Below are 19786 nucleotides of genomic sequence, written 5' to 3'. Positions count from 1 at the left end.
TTCATGAAGACCCGTGAGGTGGGGATTTCCCCACTACTTCGTATGTTTATAAAAATGCCCTGGTGGAGGGGATGAATGCATTTTGCACATTCATATAGATTAACATAAATGAATACCAAAGGCCTATGACAGTTTTCCCCAACCTGATGCTTCCCACACGTGTTGGGCTACAACTTCCATCATCCCCAGCCAGAATGGCCTTGTTGGGTGGGGATGATGGGAGTTGTGGTCCAATACATCTAGAGAACGCTGGGTTGAGGGAGACTGGGCTAGGCAGTTCAAAGCCCTCCTTGAACACACTGAAGCTGCAGAGGTATGTTTTGAACTGCTGAGCAGTTATGCTTTTCTCCTAAATCTTTCACCAAAAGACGACCCGTCATCCGTAGAGGACAGGGCTATTGCAAAGTAAAATGCAACAGGTCGAGAAGACCTTTCAACAAAGGGTAGTGGGGCAGCAATGATCTTTCGCATGGGGATCAGGGTGCTCCAAGCATGTCCCTATTCCACTGGTGAAATGTTGGAGGGTTGGAAAAACTCGAGTACAAAAGCAGTGCCTCAATTGGCCTCTGCAATGTGACTGGCCTGAGCCAAAGATTGCAAAAACGGAGACAGGGAAAGACCACACCCCTGGTCACAATAAGCTACTGAAGTTAGCCCAAGTATGCATAACTGAAATAATCACATCTTCCATTTCCCACTCTTTCGTCTGTTGTCTTCCTTATGCCTTATTTCTAGATTGTAAGCCTGTTGGGGCAGGGAGTTGTTCTCTCATCCTCTATAAAGGACATCTGGTGGCACTATGTAAATAAATAATCATCATGATCTCTTGCTATTAGCTTAGTAGAACTGCTTACACAGACAATTAACAAAAATAGTTCCCTACCTTTTATCACCAGGATTTGGTTGCCAGTTAAATGTAGCACTGGAGACTGGTCCCAGACAGCTTTCCATTTTCTTTATGTAATTGAGCTCTTTCTTCATAAAGCCCAGGTTAGTTTTCTTGGTGCTCCTGATGGTCTCATCTGGATCCTCACCAGACCCATTCACACTTAGCTTCACACTACACAGACCCCACAAAGTTTTAACAAGATGTTTTAACATATAGACTGAGTTTGCATGACATGCCAACCTGCAAGAAAAGAAGTCCCCTCAGGCAGCAGCCCCTCCTCTCAGGTTTTCCTGAACAAACCATAGTTGGTTAGCATGTTGCCTGAACCCAGACCGTACTTCTCAGGGTAGGTTGTTTTTCCCAAACAACCCACCCTGAGAACCCATGGTCTGCAGGAGTTTTTACCCACTGTGGGTTGGTGTGGTGTCTGCCAGCCCATCGTGGGTAAAAAGCATTGGGCCACTTGACAAGAGCGGCAGAAACCTCTGCTGCTCTTGCCCTTTCCCCTTGCCTGTGACAGCCTCTCCCTGATGCCCAAAAGGCACCAAGGGGGCTGTCACAGGCGCCCCCCTGGGCCTTGCCCATCCCCCCTTCCTGGCTCCAATCGCAATTTTCATTGCGGTCGGAGCCCTTCTTGTTTTCCCAGCCCTGTTTTGCACAAAAATGGGTCTGGGAAAAAGCACCCTCCTGAAAATAAGATGGGGGGATCCCCCCACCATGGGCTCCTTGGGGCAACAGGTTTGTCCTACAGATAGCTCTTGCCACTTGGACTCTGACAGCTGTTACTTTCAAAATCCAAACAGCAAGAGCAATCTTTAGGGTTAACTGAACAAACCTGCTTTTTTATGGAAAGGGGATGCTGCCAGGGGGGAGTAGTGGGCCAGGGGGTTGGACTCGATTGTCGTATAGGCTCCTTCCAACCCTGCTATTCCATGATTCTATGTGGGACACACACCGGCACAAATGGGGAAAACACAGGGAAGTGGGTAAGTATAACCCTTCCCCCCTTTAAAAACACTCACTTCCCTGCATATTGCCCATTTATGCCAGGGTAGGGGAAGCTGTAGGGGAAGCTGTAGGGGGAAGCTGTAGGGGGAAGCTGTAGGGGGAAGCTGTAGGGGGAAGCTGTAGGGGGAAGCTGTAGGGGGATCCCCCTCATGGCCTCCCACTCACCCCCAGCAGCGCCTCTCCTTTCCATAAAAAAGAGGTTTGTCTCTTGTGTGTGGGGCACGTTAAATCCCCATGCAAGCCCACCGAGATCACCTCCACGGGCTTACATTGGATTTTAAGAGTGCCCCTCCCAAAAATTGGATGAGGGGGAACCCAACCCCCCCACCATAGGTACTGTTGCCCCAAGGCAGGGGGGTTGGGATTCCCCCCCAATCTGGTTTTCAGAACGGGGGCGCTTTAATTTTTTTCGCAGCCCCATTTTTGCGGAAAATGGGGCTGTGGAAATAGTTTTTAAAAAGGGACCTGACCCCACTTGCAGCTGGGAAAGGGAACTTGGCCGCTGACAAGACAGGTTTGCTGTCAGGTGCCCTGGCATGCAGGGTAGAGGACTAAGGGGGACAATTGTGCAAACAACTCACCCACAGTGGGTTGGTTGCCCAATTGTCTGGTGGGTCCGCTAACCACCCAGGGTGGGCTGTTGCAAAAACACCCACCCTGCATGGCTAGTCATCCACCATGGGCAACGTGCCGTGTGAACTGCCCCGTAGCCTGCGCTCGCATAATCAGAGAGAGAAAATAAGCCACGGTGGCTTATTTCCCCTCCCTGTGCAGGCTGGTTGCAAGCCACCCAATTAGCATGATTACCTTCGCCGGGCATGGGTTGTTGACTTCTGAAGCTGGCAAGGGTGGGTGGCTTGGACATCACTCTGAAACCCATGGCTTGTTCTAGGGTTTCGGGGAGTGGTATGTAAACCACCCCAGCTGCCACCTTCGCTGGGCTCGGACGTCATGATAACAGATGCCCGGCAAGGGTAATTATGCAAATTAGGTGGCTCGCAACCTAATTGTGCTAATTAGGTGGCTCCCAACCACCATGCACAGGGAGGGAAAATAAGCCACTATGGCTTATTTTCCTTCAGTGATTGTGCTAACCCACCCACAATGTTGGTGTCAGGACAAGAACCCACAGTGTGTTCTGAACCTGTAACCTGAGAAATACCCATCACCAGGCATACATTAATTGAACTACAAGGTCATGACCTCCTTTATCGTGCAGCAATATCTAAGGCTCTGGCAGGAGGAAGCTCTTTGTTCTCTGAAGACCCCCTGCTTCTGTTTTTGAAGCCCCACTCACAGAGAAAGCTGAGCTCAGCCAGTCTCTGTTGGATGCTGTTCCTTGAAGAGTGTTTTAGCCTGGAAGCTGGTGCAGGTTTTGGTACTGGACGACAGTATGAGCAGACCTTTACAACAACCAGGAGACTGGCTTTTTTTTGGCACACACCTACCAAGACCAGGCCTGTGACCAAAAGCCACTTGGCTTAAAAAGGACTCCCAACAGCTCAATTCATTCTTTGCTTACCTGAAACTTCACTCCCTTCCTGATTTATAAACATTACTAGAGAAAAAACCAACTATTTATTTTATTTCTGCCTGAAAAAGTCTGGACTGTGGTTGTCCACACCTTAAGGGCAGATTCAGTTTCAAGTCTATTCCTTACAAATGTCTTAGCAGTGCAGAAATGTCAAAATGAATTTGTACCCTAGAGCATGTTTTGGTTGGCTTGCTGTTTACAGACACAAGTTGGTGATATACATGTGTGAACAAACCATGCACATTTGAAATCCAGATATACCCATATTATACATCGATTTTATACACAGATCCTCAATATATATATATATATAGATAAATATAGATATATATAGATGTATACATACATAGACATCCACATATACACACCTGACAGAAATCCTGCAGCAGCACAGATATTTGGATATAACCCATTGCAGAGAAGTTGCATCTTGAGATCTTATCGCGAAGATTACAAATAAATTTACTTGCTATGAGAACTCAAGTTCCTCTGCCTCTGCCCGGGAGTGAACATGGTACGTTTGCTGTTGCAAAAGGACAACAGTTCTCCATGACACTTGGATTTGTACAAGGGCAGTGATAAAACCTATTTTGGCCAAGGTGCTGAAAATAGCTGTGCCACAAGGAGGAACTTCCAAACTTAATTTCACATGTATACAATAGACTTGAACACTTATTCATTTGGGCATATGGAAGATCTAGAGTTTGAATGCATAGCCCTGTAATCCTGCAGTGACCTCATGATCCATCTGAACACCACCACATATGAACTTCAGTGAAATGGCTCACTGAGAACAGCTTGGGGGAAGACAAGTCACATCCACAAATCGGAAAGAACTACTGACCAACTGAGAAATAAGTTTCACTCACATTAAATATATTTGGATTAGGGAGAACAGATATCGTCACCTACCCTTTTCTCTACCTTGAGAGTTCACCAGCCACCACAGGAACACACAACACTTTTAGTACATGATTTCACATTAATGGAAATGGATGGCCTTTACACTTGCAGAGAGAGGCTCACTGGTATGGGTCAGAATTTTTTGTTTTATTCTGGAGCCTGGCCATCATTTGGGTTTGTGGCTGGAGGCTAAACTGTTTTCTTTTTATAGTCTGAAAGATCACACTGCTATTCATGTATGGAGAGCACACAGAGGACCCAAACCCACAGCTCTCCCACATGCCAGTGCTGCTGGGAATATGATCATGGCAAAACTCACTTTTTAACCCCCACCCCCACCCTCCACACACACACACACACATTCAAAATTGTTCTGGAGTTCAATGGATGCTTCAAATAGCAAAGCAAGATGAAGACCTGGTGGGGTCTGTAACAACTGCCTCTTGCATTTTGAACTTTCAGAGTTGCTTCACGCTTTATAGGGCAACACCACAGCTAAGGTGGTGTCTCCATGTGCTCTAAATCCAGCAGCCTCCTCCAAGCCCAAGAAGCAGACGCATATCCCTGAGCACAAAGGACAGGTGCCAGTGAAGTGTGATTGGCACCAGCTCCCCCGCACAGATCTGCTGCTCACTGAGAGAAGTGCCAGGGGAGCATCAGTTTAGTTGGAGGAAACACAACTGCCCAGTAAAGTCTGCGCTGCCTCTTCAACTCAGTGCTTCAACCTTTTTCCTAGGTTTAAAGGCTGGTCAACAAATCTATGTGTTTCCAACATCTGTGCCTGAAGAGTCTGGCTGGAGTGCTGTCTGCAAAATTACGAAAGGGGAGGGATGTCTCTGAAATAGATCCCTGAAATGCAGAGCCCCTTCTGGTGTCCTGCAATTTAAAACAGAGCCAGTTATGCAAAATGACTCATTCAAATCACGTGTGTTGCACCCTTTTGCAAATAAGAGACTGGCTGGCAAAAGCCATTCAGTGCCTCTAAAAAAGGGAGCAACCCTAACAGGCATTTTAAAAGAATTTAAGACAGGGGGACTAACTGGGTGGGGAGGAAGGGCAGCAAAGAATTAACTAGCCTCTTGATGTTTGTGTAAAACCGGAGACTGGCTGGTTCAGTGATATCCAGACAGAAAAGGGCTAGAGAAGTAGAGATGATCCTCCATTATGTCAAGTATCAGCAGTTAACACTCTCTCTCTCCATTTGGCTTTGATGCTGCTGCTTCGTTCAGTGAAAAAGATGAGACTCTCTTGAACTTAAACATTTGGCAACCTGATAGGTGATTAGCATAGGTGAAGGAAAGCGAAGAAGCTACATCTTGGGCAAGGAGGGTGCAACACTGTAAAACAAATTGACATGGTGTCAACTAAAGGCTGCACAGTTTCTTTTTAAAGAGGGAACCACCATCATGCAGTGATATTGGCCTATAAAACTTGATTGCCTATATACTCATCCTTAGACTATGCTGGAAGCAAGAACATGAACCTGCAAAGGTTGGCCCTGGGCATTTTACATTTCTGTCATCAAACCACACCATCTCTCTTTACTATGAGAAGTTGGCATGTGAGCTCCTTGTAGCGAGACAACAGAATTTTATGGCAACTGTCAAAACAGACAGAAGAGGTTGCAGAACACAAAGACCACCATAAAAGAGCTTAAAAAACTCCAAACACCAGCAGCAAAAAAATCCAAGAACAAAAGGAAGTGGTTGAGTTTCCTCCCCACTAGAAGAAATCAGATATGCTTTTGCTTTAAGGCTTGTTTGTGTCCAAGGACTCCCTTCATTTTTTTTTTTAAAGATTCTCCCCACTTAAACAAGAAACCTCAAACAAATTACTTTCAAATATGGTCATGACATAGGAGAGGGATCATTTGATTTCAGTGAATTACCACCACAGCCAGTGGGGTAGGAACAGAGTGATAATGACTACCACATCCTGCCCCCCGCCCCATACCCCCAGCACCTGTTTACCAGGAAATTGTATGGATGTGCTGCTGAGACCAAGCAAATGGCTGCTGTTCCAACAAGATACAGGGTGATTTTCTGCTTTGAAATTATTCAGACACAGGATGGACCCCTTTAGCCTGCACACCCCACATTAATTGCTGTGTCTGAACGACTCACAGAACCACAAAAGACACACAAACTGCAACACTCCAGGAATTCCATGGGTGTTAACTGACCCACTTTTTGGATGCAAACCTCTTCCCTAGCTCCAGAGAGCCTGAGATGAAGTTCTCCTCAGTGGCTTGTTGGTGATGAATGGAAGTCAACCCTGGCTTTCCCCCTGGTCTCATCTTTTTATTTCTGAAGACTCAACACTTTCTTACCTTCTGCAGACAGAATGTGCTCTTGGAGGCAAATGGAGAAGCTACTGATCAACTAGACCTTTGTACGTGCATCCATGCCCCCTAGTGGTCAGGTGAAGGAAGGGACAAACTATGCATTTCAACCCCCTTCTGTCTCCCTCAGCTGGAAAAGGGATTCCTCATATGTTGAGAATGTATAATGTTACCCAGAATATTTCAGAATGCGGGGCAGGGCATCAGACCTCTGTGCTGAACATAGCGTTTTCACCCTAGAAGGGAGCTTCCTTCTCAGCTTTCAAGGGGACAGCAGTAGAAAGCATCTTATTCCTTGCACCAGATGTCCAACTGTCCAAACAAAATTACACCTCTGACATGATCACAAGTGGACCAAGGCAGCATCAACAAAGGTAATGAAGCTGGAAGTTTGGCAGAGCATGGGAGAAAGATGTGGGCATCCTTCGTTCATGCAGCCTGGATCTCCAAACTCTTGCGACATTGTGGAACCTCAACAGCAACGTGAGTCTGATTAGTGAGCTGTTTGTGCATTTCCCAAACAATGACGTTCCAAGCACCTTGAAATGATGTACCTCGCTTGGCAGAACTCTAGTCTCTCCCGCGGATTGTCTTTTCAGGGAGGGCCCTTCCTTGGCTCTGGCAGTTATGGCTTGCATGCTTTGCACACCGTACCCCCCCACCCCGCACTTCCTCAGATAGTCAGGAGGGGTATACATCCCACCCCAACCCCTCCCTCGTGGCACACCATTGGGGCCATGAACGTCCAGCGGTTGGTTTCGGGGTCGTACATTTCTACTGAGCTCAGGTTGGATTGTCCGTCGTAGCCTCCCACAGCGTACAAACGTCCACAGTTTGCTACAAGGGAGACACGGCTGCGCCGGGTGTTCATGGGAACGATCAGATACCACTGGTCCACCATGGAATTATACACCTCAGCAATGCTGAGGAAGCCAGAGCCATCGTAGCCGCCGCAGACGAACATCTTGCTGCCGAGGGAGGCGGCTCCGTGCCGACAACGCTTGTTCAGCATACTGGCCACACAGTGCCACGATGCCGTGTGGTGGTTATAGTATTCCACCTGCAAGACAGGAGGAGGCCAGGAAAACAAGTGAGCACAAGAAGACTGGCACTGACAAGCCAGGAATGGGAGCTGACTTGTAAACTTCGCAGAACCGGTTATCCTGAGAATTCTGGGGACCATTTCAACACGTTACAAGGTCCAAGCCAACCCCACAAGTTCTACTGTATGATGTATGTTCATTGCTATCGCATTTTTTAAGTTGTCAGTTGTAAACCTAGTATCTTTGATGCACTTTTTAAAAAATGTGATGTATGAAGTGGTCCTTAGCGGCCATGTTTTTTAAAAGCAAGTATGTAATCCTCTTGGTGGTTGGGATCGAAGATGCCAGGGCTGGGACAAATGCCTGCCTGAGGTCTCAGAGAGCTGAAGTACACAGCAGCAGCTAGATAGGTCAAAGGTCTGATTCAGTATAATGCTGCTTCATAGGCTCATGTGCAGAGAAAGTAAATTACTGAAGTAGACACATGTTGTTTTGCGTGCTTGTTTTCATACTCAGTAGTAAAGCTTTTTAAACTTTAAGTATTTTTGGCAAGGAACCGTGTAGCAGCAAGAGCAAAAACGTGAGGAAAGCAGATACTGGTGAGGAAGGACAACACCATGAGCAACAAGGGAGGAGGCACGGTGAGTCCCTGAGTTCTGGAGCTTTTCAGGGATGTTGCCTGCAGTGTGCACTGGCGATTCTGAACCTGCATCCAATCAGAACGGCACATTCTGCCCCAAATTCTGCATTCAAGGTCAACTTGCAACTTTGGCTTTAAAAGAGGAGCTGGCCTGTCAGGGCACTTCCAGACAAGGCTTTTAAGGTGCCACCACCCTTCCTCATTCATGGAATTTTACAGGGGGAGGGCATGTCCATATGACGTAGTCTTGAACTCATGACCCTCCTGTGATTTCCCCCACTTCTTCCCTCTTTTCTGACAGATAATCCATTAAGAAAGAAAAGATGGAATAGCTGCACGAGGCCTTCTGATTCTTAGCCCTAGGAGCCCTCTGCCTGGAAGCAGCCTCTGTAGTAAAAGCATCCAGGTCCAGATTAAACCCATTTTGGGTTCTGAAATGGAACAGAACAGTCAATTTCAAAACATTCTGGAATGGCACATGGAAAACATTTTAGTCAGTGCTTGATGTCCTGAAAGGTCACTGCAGGAAGACAAGCCAGATCCAATATGATTAAAACGGAGCCTATGGCAAGGAAAGTTTATCTTGGCCCACTCCTCCTGGCCTTCAAAAGAATATGGATGTGAACACTTTCAAATCCCAGCATCTCTGCACTAAATCTGTAGCCAGTGTGATGAACTTCAAGATCAGAGTTGTGGGTTTAAATTACTATCCAGTCCTTAACTTCGGTAGTGGCCATCTCCTAGGTTAACCTACTTGACAAACCTTTTATAAGGCTAAAAGAGGGATATCATAATCTACCCTGAGCCCTTGAACTAAGGCAAGAGAGAAGCAGGTAGCTCATCTAATGCAAACAAGAAAAAAGGTACAGCAAACAAGACTCACACTATTGAAGATCTGCAATCCATCGTGGCCACCAGAGACAAAGATCCTGCCTTCAAAGACTGTGACGCCGGCCGCGCTGCGGTTGGAAGTCATTGGGGTCACCACCATCCACCTTCCCAAGAGACCAGTAAAACAAGAGAACTGAGTGGCAGCCAACAAAAGGAGAAAACTTCAAATACCTCACCACTGTGCAATAATAAAACGGAGGACACAGTAGATGTTCAGGAATACTCACTTGTCAGTTTCAGGTGAATACGTTTCCACGGAGTTGAGAGAGGAGGTGCCATCATACCCGCCGCAAACGTAGATCTGCCCATCTAGAACTACTGTTCCCATGGCACTGAAACAAGCCACAGACCCTTAGCAATAAGAACTGATTTTTTTCTGGCCAAGAAGGTTTTGTTAGCAAGGTCTTACAGTTTGGTTTTATCTCTCCAGACTAATAATTACCACTGAGTTTATTTCCCATGGGTTGGATCCAGACTTTGTCATGCTTAGAGTAGGCCCGCTGAAATCAGTGGTACAAGTCAGTTATGACTAACTTAAGTCCCGCTGATTTCAGTGGGTCTACTTGAAGCATGCCCTAGTCTCGAGCCAATCCTATGCCTTCTTGTTCTAAACCGTTTTGCGTGTTTGCTAAATGAGTCTGACCTGCAGTTACTAAGAAAAATTAAAGTGCTCCCTCTTTACCTCCTTCAGAACCAGCAGAGCAGCATTCTCCAACCTGGTGTCCTCCAGATGTGTCGGAATGCAACTCCCAGCATACCCCAGCCAGCCATGCTGCAGTAGAACAACCACCTGGCTGGCTGCTGACTGTGCCAGCCTCCCTTGACTTCAGACAATTAAATCTAGCCTGACATTTGACTGATTCACATTGTTTTTCTAACATAGGGTATACAGATATAGGATAAGTTGTATACATTGATTTGGAAGAGATGAAGCAGTTTATTTTGCTTCTGCACAAGTGCTGCAAGGTCAACATTTTCCTGAGAATCACAGCCTTAAAAAACAAAAAAAATGAGTTTCTAGTCTTCACGAATATGGAAAACTGAAAATACATGAGCAACATTTTGGACAAAGCATTTACAAATAACTTGATGCAAGCAAGCAGGACAGGGTTAAGGAGTTTAGTGCAAGGCCCTGGATTTGTCCTTATCTAGACAAGAAACCAGCAGATCAGTGAAAGCGGTTTGATAGAGATAATAGATCCTTCCTCCTTGAGGCCACAAGGAACCAACCCAGGCATGGAACTAATTCCAGAATAGAATGTTCTTTTATACTCACTTCAGCAAACTGAGAATTTGAGTTAGGATTTGGACCTTGGCTCAAACTTCATTCTACAACCCAAACTTTGCACTCGAAATTATATGAAAAAAGCACAATTTGGGTATATTTACTTTTGCTGCAATTTATTCTGTTCCCAAAATTCAGATTGCTTTTATGGTAATATTTACAGCCTGGCCTAGCCTGAAGCAGGTATTCATATGTCAGAAAATTAACATCCATGCAGAAATCTGATTAAAATAGCTTAACATGGTATGCATGTTAACACTAACCACTGCTGGCCAGTTTAGACTTGAACCCCAAAAGGGAGCCTAAGGTAACTCAGGGAAGTTCATGTCTAAGAGATCTGAACCAACAGGTCCAATGCAGGTTGATTGGAACTTCTGTTTCCAGTTGAATGTGCCTTTTTAGGTGGTGACAGATACCTGGCAAATACGAGATTTTCCCAATAAGATAGAGTGATTCTCCCATTTCTATAATGACCCTGTCTGTACAATCTGAAAATTTACTGGATCATATTTGATGCTGTGAGATCTATAAATCTCTCCCTTCCCAACTACACTCGTGAATATCTACTCCTCACACACCTTCGTTTGCTGTTCATGCTTCCCACTTTGGACCAAGAACCCGTCTCAGGGTTATAAACTTCCACCGTGCTCAGCCGCAACTGCCCGTCATATCCACCGATGGCGTACAAGAGTCCATTCAGCACAGCAACGCCCACCCGGCTGCGAGCTGTTGTCATGGGCTGGCACTTCTCCCAATGGTTGGCAATGGGGTCGAAGACTTCCACCACGTTCAGCGAGTCGCCTGCATAGAAATTTGCTGCTCACATTTTAAAAAGTGGTAATCACAACCAAAGGTTCATTTACACTGGCAGCGTGGGAATTTAGCAGCTCAAGAATAGATAATTCTTTTACTTTCGGGAATTAGAAAACAGGAATGTTTCACAATTTTGTCATCTAGTAGGATTTATGAAGTTTACAGTTGGACTCTAGTTTCATTTTTATTGCATCTAATTATAGATGAGAATACCAGTGGGATCTCATTGCCCTACAACAATTTTACCAGTATCTTTTTCACACTTTATGGCACGGGTGAGGAACCTCTTTCAGCCCATGGGCTGATTTCAATTTCAGAGAAGCTCAGGAGGGCTGCATTCCAGTGGTGGGTGGGGACAAACGCAAAAGGAGCAGGGCTACACCATCAAACATACCAGCATATTTTTGCTGAAAGCTCTTCCTGCCAGTAACGAAGCCTTAGGAGAGGCATTTCAACCATTTAGAATGGGAAAAAACTGCACAAAAGTCGGGAAACAACCAAACAGTTGGTGGTTGGGCAAAAGGGGGTGAGGACAAGGAATGTGGGGTGGCCATTTGGGGAACCCTGGAGGACTGGAACCACAGGAGAGTTTGCTTTGATCCACAGGCCCGAGGGCTCCCATCACTGCTTTATTGTGTATTGCTGCAGGGTTAGCCTCTTTTTTCACTTCTATTTCATGCACCAGCTGGAATCACAAATGATCATCGTGTAATATGATGATGATGTATTTGCCAAGGTTTATGAGGCTTGTTGTTGAACAAGCAGCAGAGCGAACAGCCAACACCAACTTTCAATTTTTCATTGCATTACTGTGATTCTTATGGTTGTCGGAAGCCATTGGTCTTGATTCAACTGTAATTGTTCCTCACAGTTTATATTTTGTGAGTTCTTTGAGCATGCAAATGGAAAGGAAGTTATTAATAATAGGAGTCGAATCCTCCTCCTTCACATTTTTATCTCATCCTTGCTCCCGGGAGCTCAAGAGAGCAATACAAACACATCTGTCTTCTGGATAAGAGAAAGGGCACTGTATGACTGCATGCGACCTTCAAAACACCAGAGTCCAAGCCAGCTAAGCTGTGGACTTAACAGTCAGACATTCTTCTCTTTTCCCATCTGTAGCAGGGAATTTGAGTTCTGTGTGCCTAACACTCTCAGAGTACGCACTGAAGGCAGTATCCAATGGTGCCACTCTACTAAAGCCACTGACATAGCCCTAGCATAAGTGACCTTTAGCACAACATCAATAGCACATGCTGGCGCAACAAGTTTCCTGGAGGGAAGTGATGACAGGCCAGCAAAAAAAGCAGTTTGTGTTCAGACATGTCTGAAGAGACTGCTTTGCCTGCTTTCATGCCACATGTCCCTGAAAGGCAACAGAGTTGAAAGATACCTGCTGAGTTGAGGCCTCCTACAGCATAGATCAGGCCTGCGATGGAGGTGCAGCAACGGGGGCGAGTTTTAAAGGCTGGGAGGTGCGGTCTCCGCTCTGGCATGAGGTGATAGTCTTTTGCTTCATCCACAAGGTCCCTAAAATCAAAGGCCAAGCCACAAAGAGGACAGTCTGGTGAGCACAGTACTTAAAGAGAGACAGTAAAATGGTGCGGAAGGAAAAGAGGCAGATGACAGTGTCTGCATGGCAAGGGTACTTAGACACCCGCCTCTCTTCTCCGTAGCTTTTGACAGGGCAAGAGAGGTCCACATAGTCACTTATGAAGGGCTTCATCTCTGAATGGCTCCCTGGCTCCCCATGCTAGCCAGTGGCACTCTTCCCCCACCCCCACACACAGATGGAGGAGGGGCACCCCCCCCAACCTTCACACACATGCAGAGATGTGCACGCCAATATATCCATGATGGTTCTGCGTAAACAGATAGCTCAGCGTTCTGCAAACTTCAGCTTGCATGTCAAAACCACCAAATTTCTAGGCTGCAAAGGTAAACTTGAAACTGCATGCATAATTATTGAAGACATCTTAACCGAGAGTACGAGTGGAGTAGGGGTGCCGAACAGAATTTTAGTAGTCAGGGCTTCAATGATCTGTACAGCTCCTCAACCCTCTCATGACCAACTGAAGGAAAATCAATTTTAAAAAAGAAGGAAATCCATCCAAATTTCCATCACATTTGGGTTTATTTCAAAATTAGAATTTTAGTACCTATTACACACACAAACCGGGCTATACTCAGCAGTGGAAAGAAGTAAACATTTATAGAAATCTATGGTGCATCCACATATATAATGCTCGCTAACCTGCTCTCAGATTGGCATCAGTAAAATGGGTATAACAGTAACCTACCTCATACAGACAAGTAAGCCCTTTGCTAATAGAAGACTAGAGAAATGAATAATAAATCATGTCGTTAACAGAGCCCGATACTTTTCCGTGTTTGCTAAATATCTGCTTAAATAAAGTATTCTCTCACCACAACACAGCAAGGGTGCATTCACGCATGCATGGTAATCACCTGACTGAAAAGTTCAGTGATGACTTGCAAAAGTGAACAAAAATGCCACAGATCAAACACCTACCAGAGGTTTTGTATTTCCTTATAAAAAAAATCACTGGGGGGCAGTTCATACATTTTGATGAAGGACATGGAGTCAAAATTCACAGTGTGGTGCACATGTATGTAATCAGACCCACAGCTTGACCTTTGGTAGAACTCAGAGAGGAGAAACTCCTGAAGGCAAGCAGCAGCAACTGCGGTACACCCACTCATATTCCCTCATCACCGTACTTCACGCTGTATCAGAGTTGCTTGCTCTATACCAGGGCTGAGCAACACATCGCCCACGTGCCACATGCAGCCCCCACTCCCCTGCCGCTTCCTGTTGCCCATTTATTTATTTATTTAAATGGCTATGGCGTGCCCAAACAGCCAAATATAGCTTGCTTGCAAGCTACATTTAGACCTTTTTGCTGCTCCGTAGGCACTATGGAGCAGCAAAAGGGTTAGCTTGCAAACAAGGTACACTTAGCCATTGTAGTGCTCTGTAGCAGTTTGCTGCCGAATTTCAGCAGCAGACCGGCAATTTGGGGCCTTTTCTTCTTCGGGAGGAGCCCTGCAGGCTGCCTGGGACCCCTCAGAATGTGACCTGTAGCAGGGACCTGGGGGTGAGAATGGCCCCTGGACTTCCAGAAGTTGCCCACTCCTGGTCTACACACTATGCAGGAGGAAGTCAATGTGGCAGTTCGTAGCAGCATGATTCTGGATTGTACCACTTCAGGTGTGCGAGTGAGCCATATATTGAATGCTCCCTGCCGATAACGGGACTAGCATACCAGGGACAAGGCTATATTAACTCTTCCTACAAGATGTGCAATGCACTTTCCTATGTGCAGTGAGCTAGTTATGTTGTCAAGCATTCAGAAATGAGAGCCCCTCTCCAAGGTCTGAAGGGGTACAACCCAGAATTCTACCACATCTTTCTCTGTAATGTCTGGAAGGGCTCTCACCAAGAGGTGAAGATCTCAATGGGGTCTCTAAGAAACACGGGGCCTGAGACAATGGGGGGCAAGAAACCCACACAGCCCATTGTTTGCCCTGCGCTTAAGGGACAGAAGATATGAGAGAGGGAAAGAGAGAGAATTATGACAATGTTCTTACTTCCACAATCTGTACTGGCAGGGTCATCTGGAGGAAAACTCCCTCTCTGTTTTGCCTGCATGGTGGAAAAAGGGTTTCAAGTTTGGGGGCTCCAGGCCTGTCACTGTCCCGTGTTGCTTCCTCTGTATCATCGCCCCCGCTCCTGCCAAAAGGCAGGCCACCTTGCCGCACCCACCTGCACTTGTGGCAGCAGCGCACAAGGTCGTCCTGTTGCACACGGTCAGTGAGGAACGGAGGCCGACAAAGAGGCAGGCGGATCTTCGAGAGGAGCTCTGGCAAACAGGGCTCCCGATGCTCACGGTCATACCTCACCCAGGCCAAGGCAGCTTCGAAGACCTGCCAGAAGAAGCGCAGGAATCTCAGGAAAGGTGAACAGGCACCTGCCGAGGACACTTTCAGTACATGATACTCTGCCTTCAGTAACACTGCATAAGATGATCTTATTGAGCCTCATGCCGTTCCATCATTCGTTCAGACTTAAACCCCACCTTAAACCTACGGCAGCAGTCCCCACCCTTTCTGGGCCAGTGAGCACATCTGGAATTTTGACAGCATGTCATGGGTGCTCTCACAAAATGGCTGCCATGATGTGGCCTTCCTATTCACATAATGGCTAACATGGTGGGTGCGGCCAGTCCCAAAACCCATTTCCCAGAAGGCAAACTGATGAAGCTAAAAGAAAAACCTATTCAAGAACCTAAGTACAAGACAGTGGGGGCTTCTGAGTTCCAAAACACAGTACTTTTTGTTTTACTGGAATTATTGTCCTGGGAATACAACATATGGAAGAGTGGGATATAAATAAAAACACACTGTTCTATGGGGTTTTCTTCAGTGCACACTTGGAAACTTCATCTGGTTCCAAATACAGCAACAAGTCTCTTAAACAGAGCTCGTGTTTTGGAGCATGCAATTTCTCTTTTCTATCAACAAGACAAAGAGCATTTTCTGTTGCAACACCAAGGATGTGGAGCTCCCTGCTCTGGGAGACCAGACTTGCTTACTTTCTGTGATCTTCTGAATACTTTTTTTTTTGTTCAGCAGGCCCTTGGCCTGTCTTTATGTGATTTTTCTTTGCTCCCTCAATATTTATTCATTATATTTCTAATCTGACAATAACTGATGCTCTCTGGGATTACAAACAATTAAAAAACTAAAATGCCATAGAACAGTTAAAGACATAAAACACAACGCAAATATTTAAAGAAATAAAATACAATATAACGCAAAACAATAAACAGCGCAGGAATCAATAGAACAGCCATAACAACCTAGAACTAGGTCTCTAAAATGCCTCGGAGAAAAGGAAGGTTTTTGCCTGGCACCGAAAAGATAACGTAGGTGCCAGGCGAACCTCTTTGGGGAGTTTATTCCATAAGTGGGTTGCTACCACTGAGAAGGCCCTCTCTTTTGTAGCCACCCGCCTAGCTCCCTTTGGTGGAAGCATCCGGAGGAGGGCCTCTGAAGATGACCTAAGGGTCCCGGCAGGCACATGCAGGAGGAGATGTGCCTTTATTGTTTTGTAGCTTTGTAATCCTGCTGCCTTTTTAAAAAAACTGTGAGATATGGGGTATTGTTTTTAATTTAATACATTAGCTGTCCTCAGCACTTCGTTACAAAATGGTATGGTGGAACTCAAATCTAGTAATAACCAAATAAATCAGCCGCTGGACCCCAACGGGAACATACCTGCTCCTCTAACTTAACATTGAGCTCATCTCTTGAGACGAGCTCCAAGACATCTTCAAAGGGCAGGGCCAGGAACTCTTCTGACATGGACACCTCCACAAAGTGCTGGTGGATGAAACTGTTCGCAGCATCGTAGAGTACGGCACACATCATGGTTTCAGCAAACTGGCGCACCCCCAGGCAGTTCTTTGGATGAAGCCTTTAAGGATGATGCAGATGAATATAGCAGAGGAGTTGAATAACTGGAAAGAGTTTGGCCTGCTTTGTTTGCTCTGAGTGGTCCATCAGACAAGGCGTTATCTATACAAAAGCCAGTCCCCGATATCCTGCCACACTCTTAGCATGGTCAAGAGACAGAATCCAGGAAAGGGCTATGCAAATAGGAGCAAGCTTGATTCTCAACAGTTGGAGTCACCATGGAGTAGCTCTAGCACCGCCCCAACTACCATCTGAAATTCACCTCCTTTTTCCCATACAACAGAATGGCTGGCATTCACTCTTGCAGGGGATGGGAAGAAATTATGTATTGCTCTTGGGCATGCTACTGCAGTGAGGGCAAGTTTTTAATTGTTAAATCTGTTTTGTTTTTTAAAAAGTAGTATTTTTATAATATTTTATATTGTTGTTTGCCCCCCTTGAATGCCTAGGAAAAGAGGTGTTTTAAAATAAAATAATTTTTTTTTATCTCCACCCTCAACCCTGAGTAGGTTGTTCCTACTCTTTAAGGTGGATGTCAGGAGAACAAGTGAAATAAAACAGCAAGAATTTTGAGAAATAAAACCACCTTTGGAATGCTAGGTTTCATTTATTTTTTAATAGTTTTTTTCCCTGCAATTCTACATGATCTGCCCTTTGAACTAATCTCTCAGTTTGTCTCTCTACAATCAGAGGTTTTGACATCACAAATAGACATTATATTATATATTAGATTATATTAATGTAGTTCAGAATGGCCATTTCCGTTGAAGTACTTATTTACAGCTGCATCAGAAAAAAACCATAACGTTTGCAGTAGTGGGTTTGCCCACCTGGTCTTTTGACCCTTTATTCACAGGCCTGTCAATGATGTGGCGTAACGAAAATGGCATTTTGTCAGAATAGGGTCGTGAGCGATGGGGGGGAAGTGATGGCTTTTTGGGAGGCCACAGATTTTTCAAATTCTCCTCTTCTGATGAACAAACAAGTACACATTCCCTCCTGCCCCCCCACCCCCAGCTCAAGTTACTGGGCTGCATTCCACAAGCTTCAGCCAAGCAATCTACCCAATGAATCTTGACCGAAAGCTATAAACCCAGGCTGTTCAGAGTTTTATCTTCTATGTTTCGACCTTTATCCCTGACACGAATTGTCAAGGACACCTACAGGCACTACACTTCTTCCTCTGAACTTGAGAAGAATGCAATTTGTTTTTTAGAGAAAAAGATCAGCTGCAGCCTAGATGGGGAAGCAACCTCCGCCTTCCATGTCAAGGACCCAGGCTATTTAACTTGCACACTGGTACATTCCTTTGAGAAAGAATCCCAAAGATGTCAGAAGAAACATTTCTGGGAGGGACTGCATTTGGTGGCCAGAATTAAGACAATGCGCGCACGTGTGTGCGTGTGTGTGTGTGGGGGGGATTTTTGTACCTACTGGATTATATTTGCAAGAACTTTCTTCTGATCTCTTTATTTTTATTTTTAAGCTGTTCAGGACAGGTAGCAGCACAAGGAAGGCTTTAGTACGTAAAACAGGTTGGGGATCAAATAGGTTACTAAAGGGATTCCGCTCCACAGCCTTGGTCATCGAATACTTGCCTGAGCGTCTGTAGGATTATTTTGACACAGGGAACTGCACAATTGTAAAAACGACTACCCTGAACCCCTCACTGTTTGGACTTATTTCCAAGCAAAAACCGTCAGCTGACCCCAAAAGAAAAGCCATCCCGAGTAGCTGACAGTAGAGCACATTTAAAAACCTAAGATCAGAGCTGAATCATAGCTTGTTTCCTTAGTATACAGAAATGCATGCCTTATTCATCATCACTATGGTTTTCTTGTACACAGTGGTATACATTTCTTAACTCATTCTGTGAGATGAGTGAACCCAAGTTAATTTGGGGAAGCCTTGGAAATAAGAGATATTCTCAAGTCCATACTGCCACCCCTTCAACAGAATCCTTCTAGGGGACAGGCCCCTTAAACCACCTCTCCTGGGCACAGGATTGAAAGCTGCATTGAAAGCCAGAGCATCAGCTTTGGCAGTTTTAGCATATGCGGGAACATGTCTTGCTTTTAGGCACTTTTTGGAAGTGGTAGTTGAGGGGCTAGCCCTAACGTTCTTCTCAAAGTGGTCCACCAGAAATACTGACCAGGTTCATACTAGGCAGTGACTCTGAGTTCCCCTATAATGTGGGGCTTGGTTCACTTCCTTCAGTTATCTGGAGCTATCTACTCCGCCTGCATCTCCTAGTTGTGGCATATCAGGGTCTGGATTGCATAGAGCAGGGGTCCCAAACCCCCAGGCTGCGGACCGGAAGCAGGTCACAGTAGAGGTGTGCGAAACCCCCTTATCTTGGGTCCACGGGGGTGGGGGGGAGGCGATCTGTCCCTCCCCCCCAGAATCCTTGCCGGCCCCAACTGGCTCCGGCCGCTGGTGGACTTCCGGCTGCTGGGATGCAAATTTGCATCCCTGTTCTTCAAATTTGCATCCCTGTTCTTCAAGTAATAGGCTATGTAAATCTTTATGTAGCCTATTACTGCAAAGAACAGAGATGCAAATGGCATCTGCTATGCGGACGTCATTTGTGTCCCAGCAGCCAGAAGTCTGCCCGCGAAAAAAAAAAAAACCTGGTCCATGGAAAAATGGTCTTCTACGAGACCAGTCCCTGGTGCAAAAAAGGTTGGGGACCACTGGCATAGAGGGTTGAGTCCCTGCAGCAGCCTTCTGCCAACCTGGCATCCTCCAGATGTGTTGGACTTCATCAACTCCCAATTGGCTCTGCTGGCTGGGGGTGATGGAAGTTGTAGTCCAACACATCTGGAGGGTGCCAGGTCAGGGAAGGCTGCTCTGCAGTATTTATGCATGTATGATGTTGTCTTGGGACATCTGATGTGTCTCAACCCTGTGATTCTGTAAGTTTAGCCTTTGACATCCGAG

The 19786-nt window shown here is 45.8% G+C and overlaps 1 protein-coding gene across 2 annotated transcripts in view; it reads right to left on the bottom strand.

The window, feature by feature from the left end:
- Positions 1-4547: 4547 nt before the first annotated feature.
- KLHL18 (kelch like family member 18) overlaps positions 4548-19786 on the bottom strand; it is a 27695-nt gene continuing 12456 nt past the window's right edge. The window contains exons 4-10 of one of the 2 annotated variants that reach the window (XM_084859516.1): positions 16649-16847; positions 15135-15295; positions 12741-12877; positions 11113-11350; positions 9477-9581; positions 9242-9353; positions 4548-7735 (exon numbers count right to left, since the gene is read on the bottom strand). In XM_084859516.1, coding sequence (XP_084715642.1) covers positions 7349-7735; positions 9242-9353; positions 9477-9581; positions 11113-11350; positions 12741-12877; positions 15135-15295; positions 16649-16847 — 1339 coding nt within the window. In that variant the 3' untranslated portion in view covers positions 4548-7348. The remainder of the gene's footprint in view (positions 7736-9241; positions 9354-9476; positions 9582-11112; positions 11351-12740; positions 12878-15134; positions 15296-16648; positions 16848-19786) is intronic. The other variant, XM_084859518.1, reaches the window with a different exon arrangement.

The sequence above is a fragment of the Heloderma suspectum genome, chromosome 5 (assembly GCF_057233095.1).
Source record: "Heloderma suspectum isolate Gila_16-S chromosome 5, 16-S_ref, whole genome shotgun sequence".
In the NCBI taxonomy this organism is placed as follows: Eukaryota; Metazoa; Chordata; class Lepidosauria; order Squamata; family Helodermatidae; genus Heloderma; species Heloderma suspectum.
This window is presented reverse-complemented; position numbering and strand designations above follow the sequence as displayed.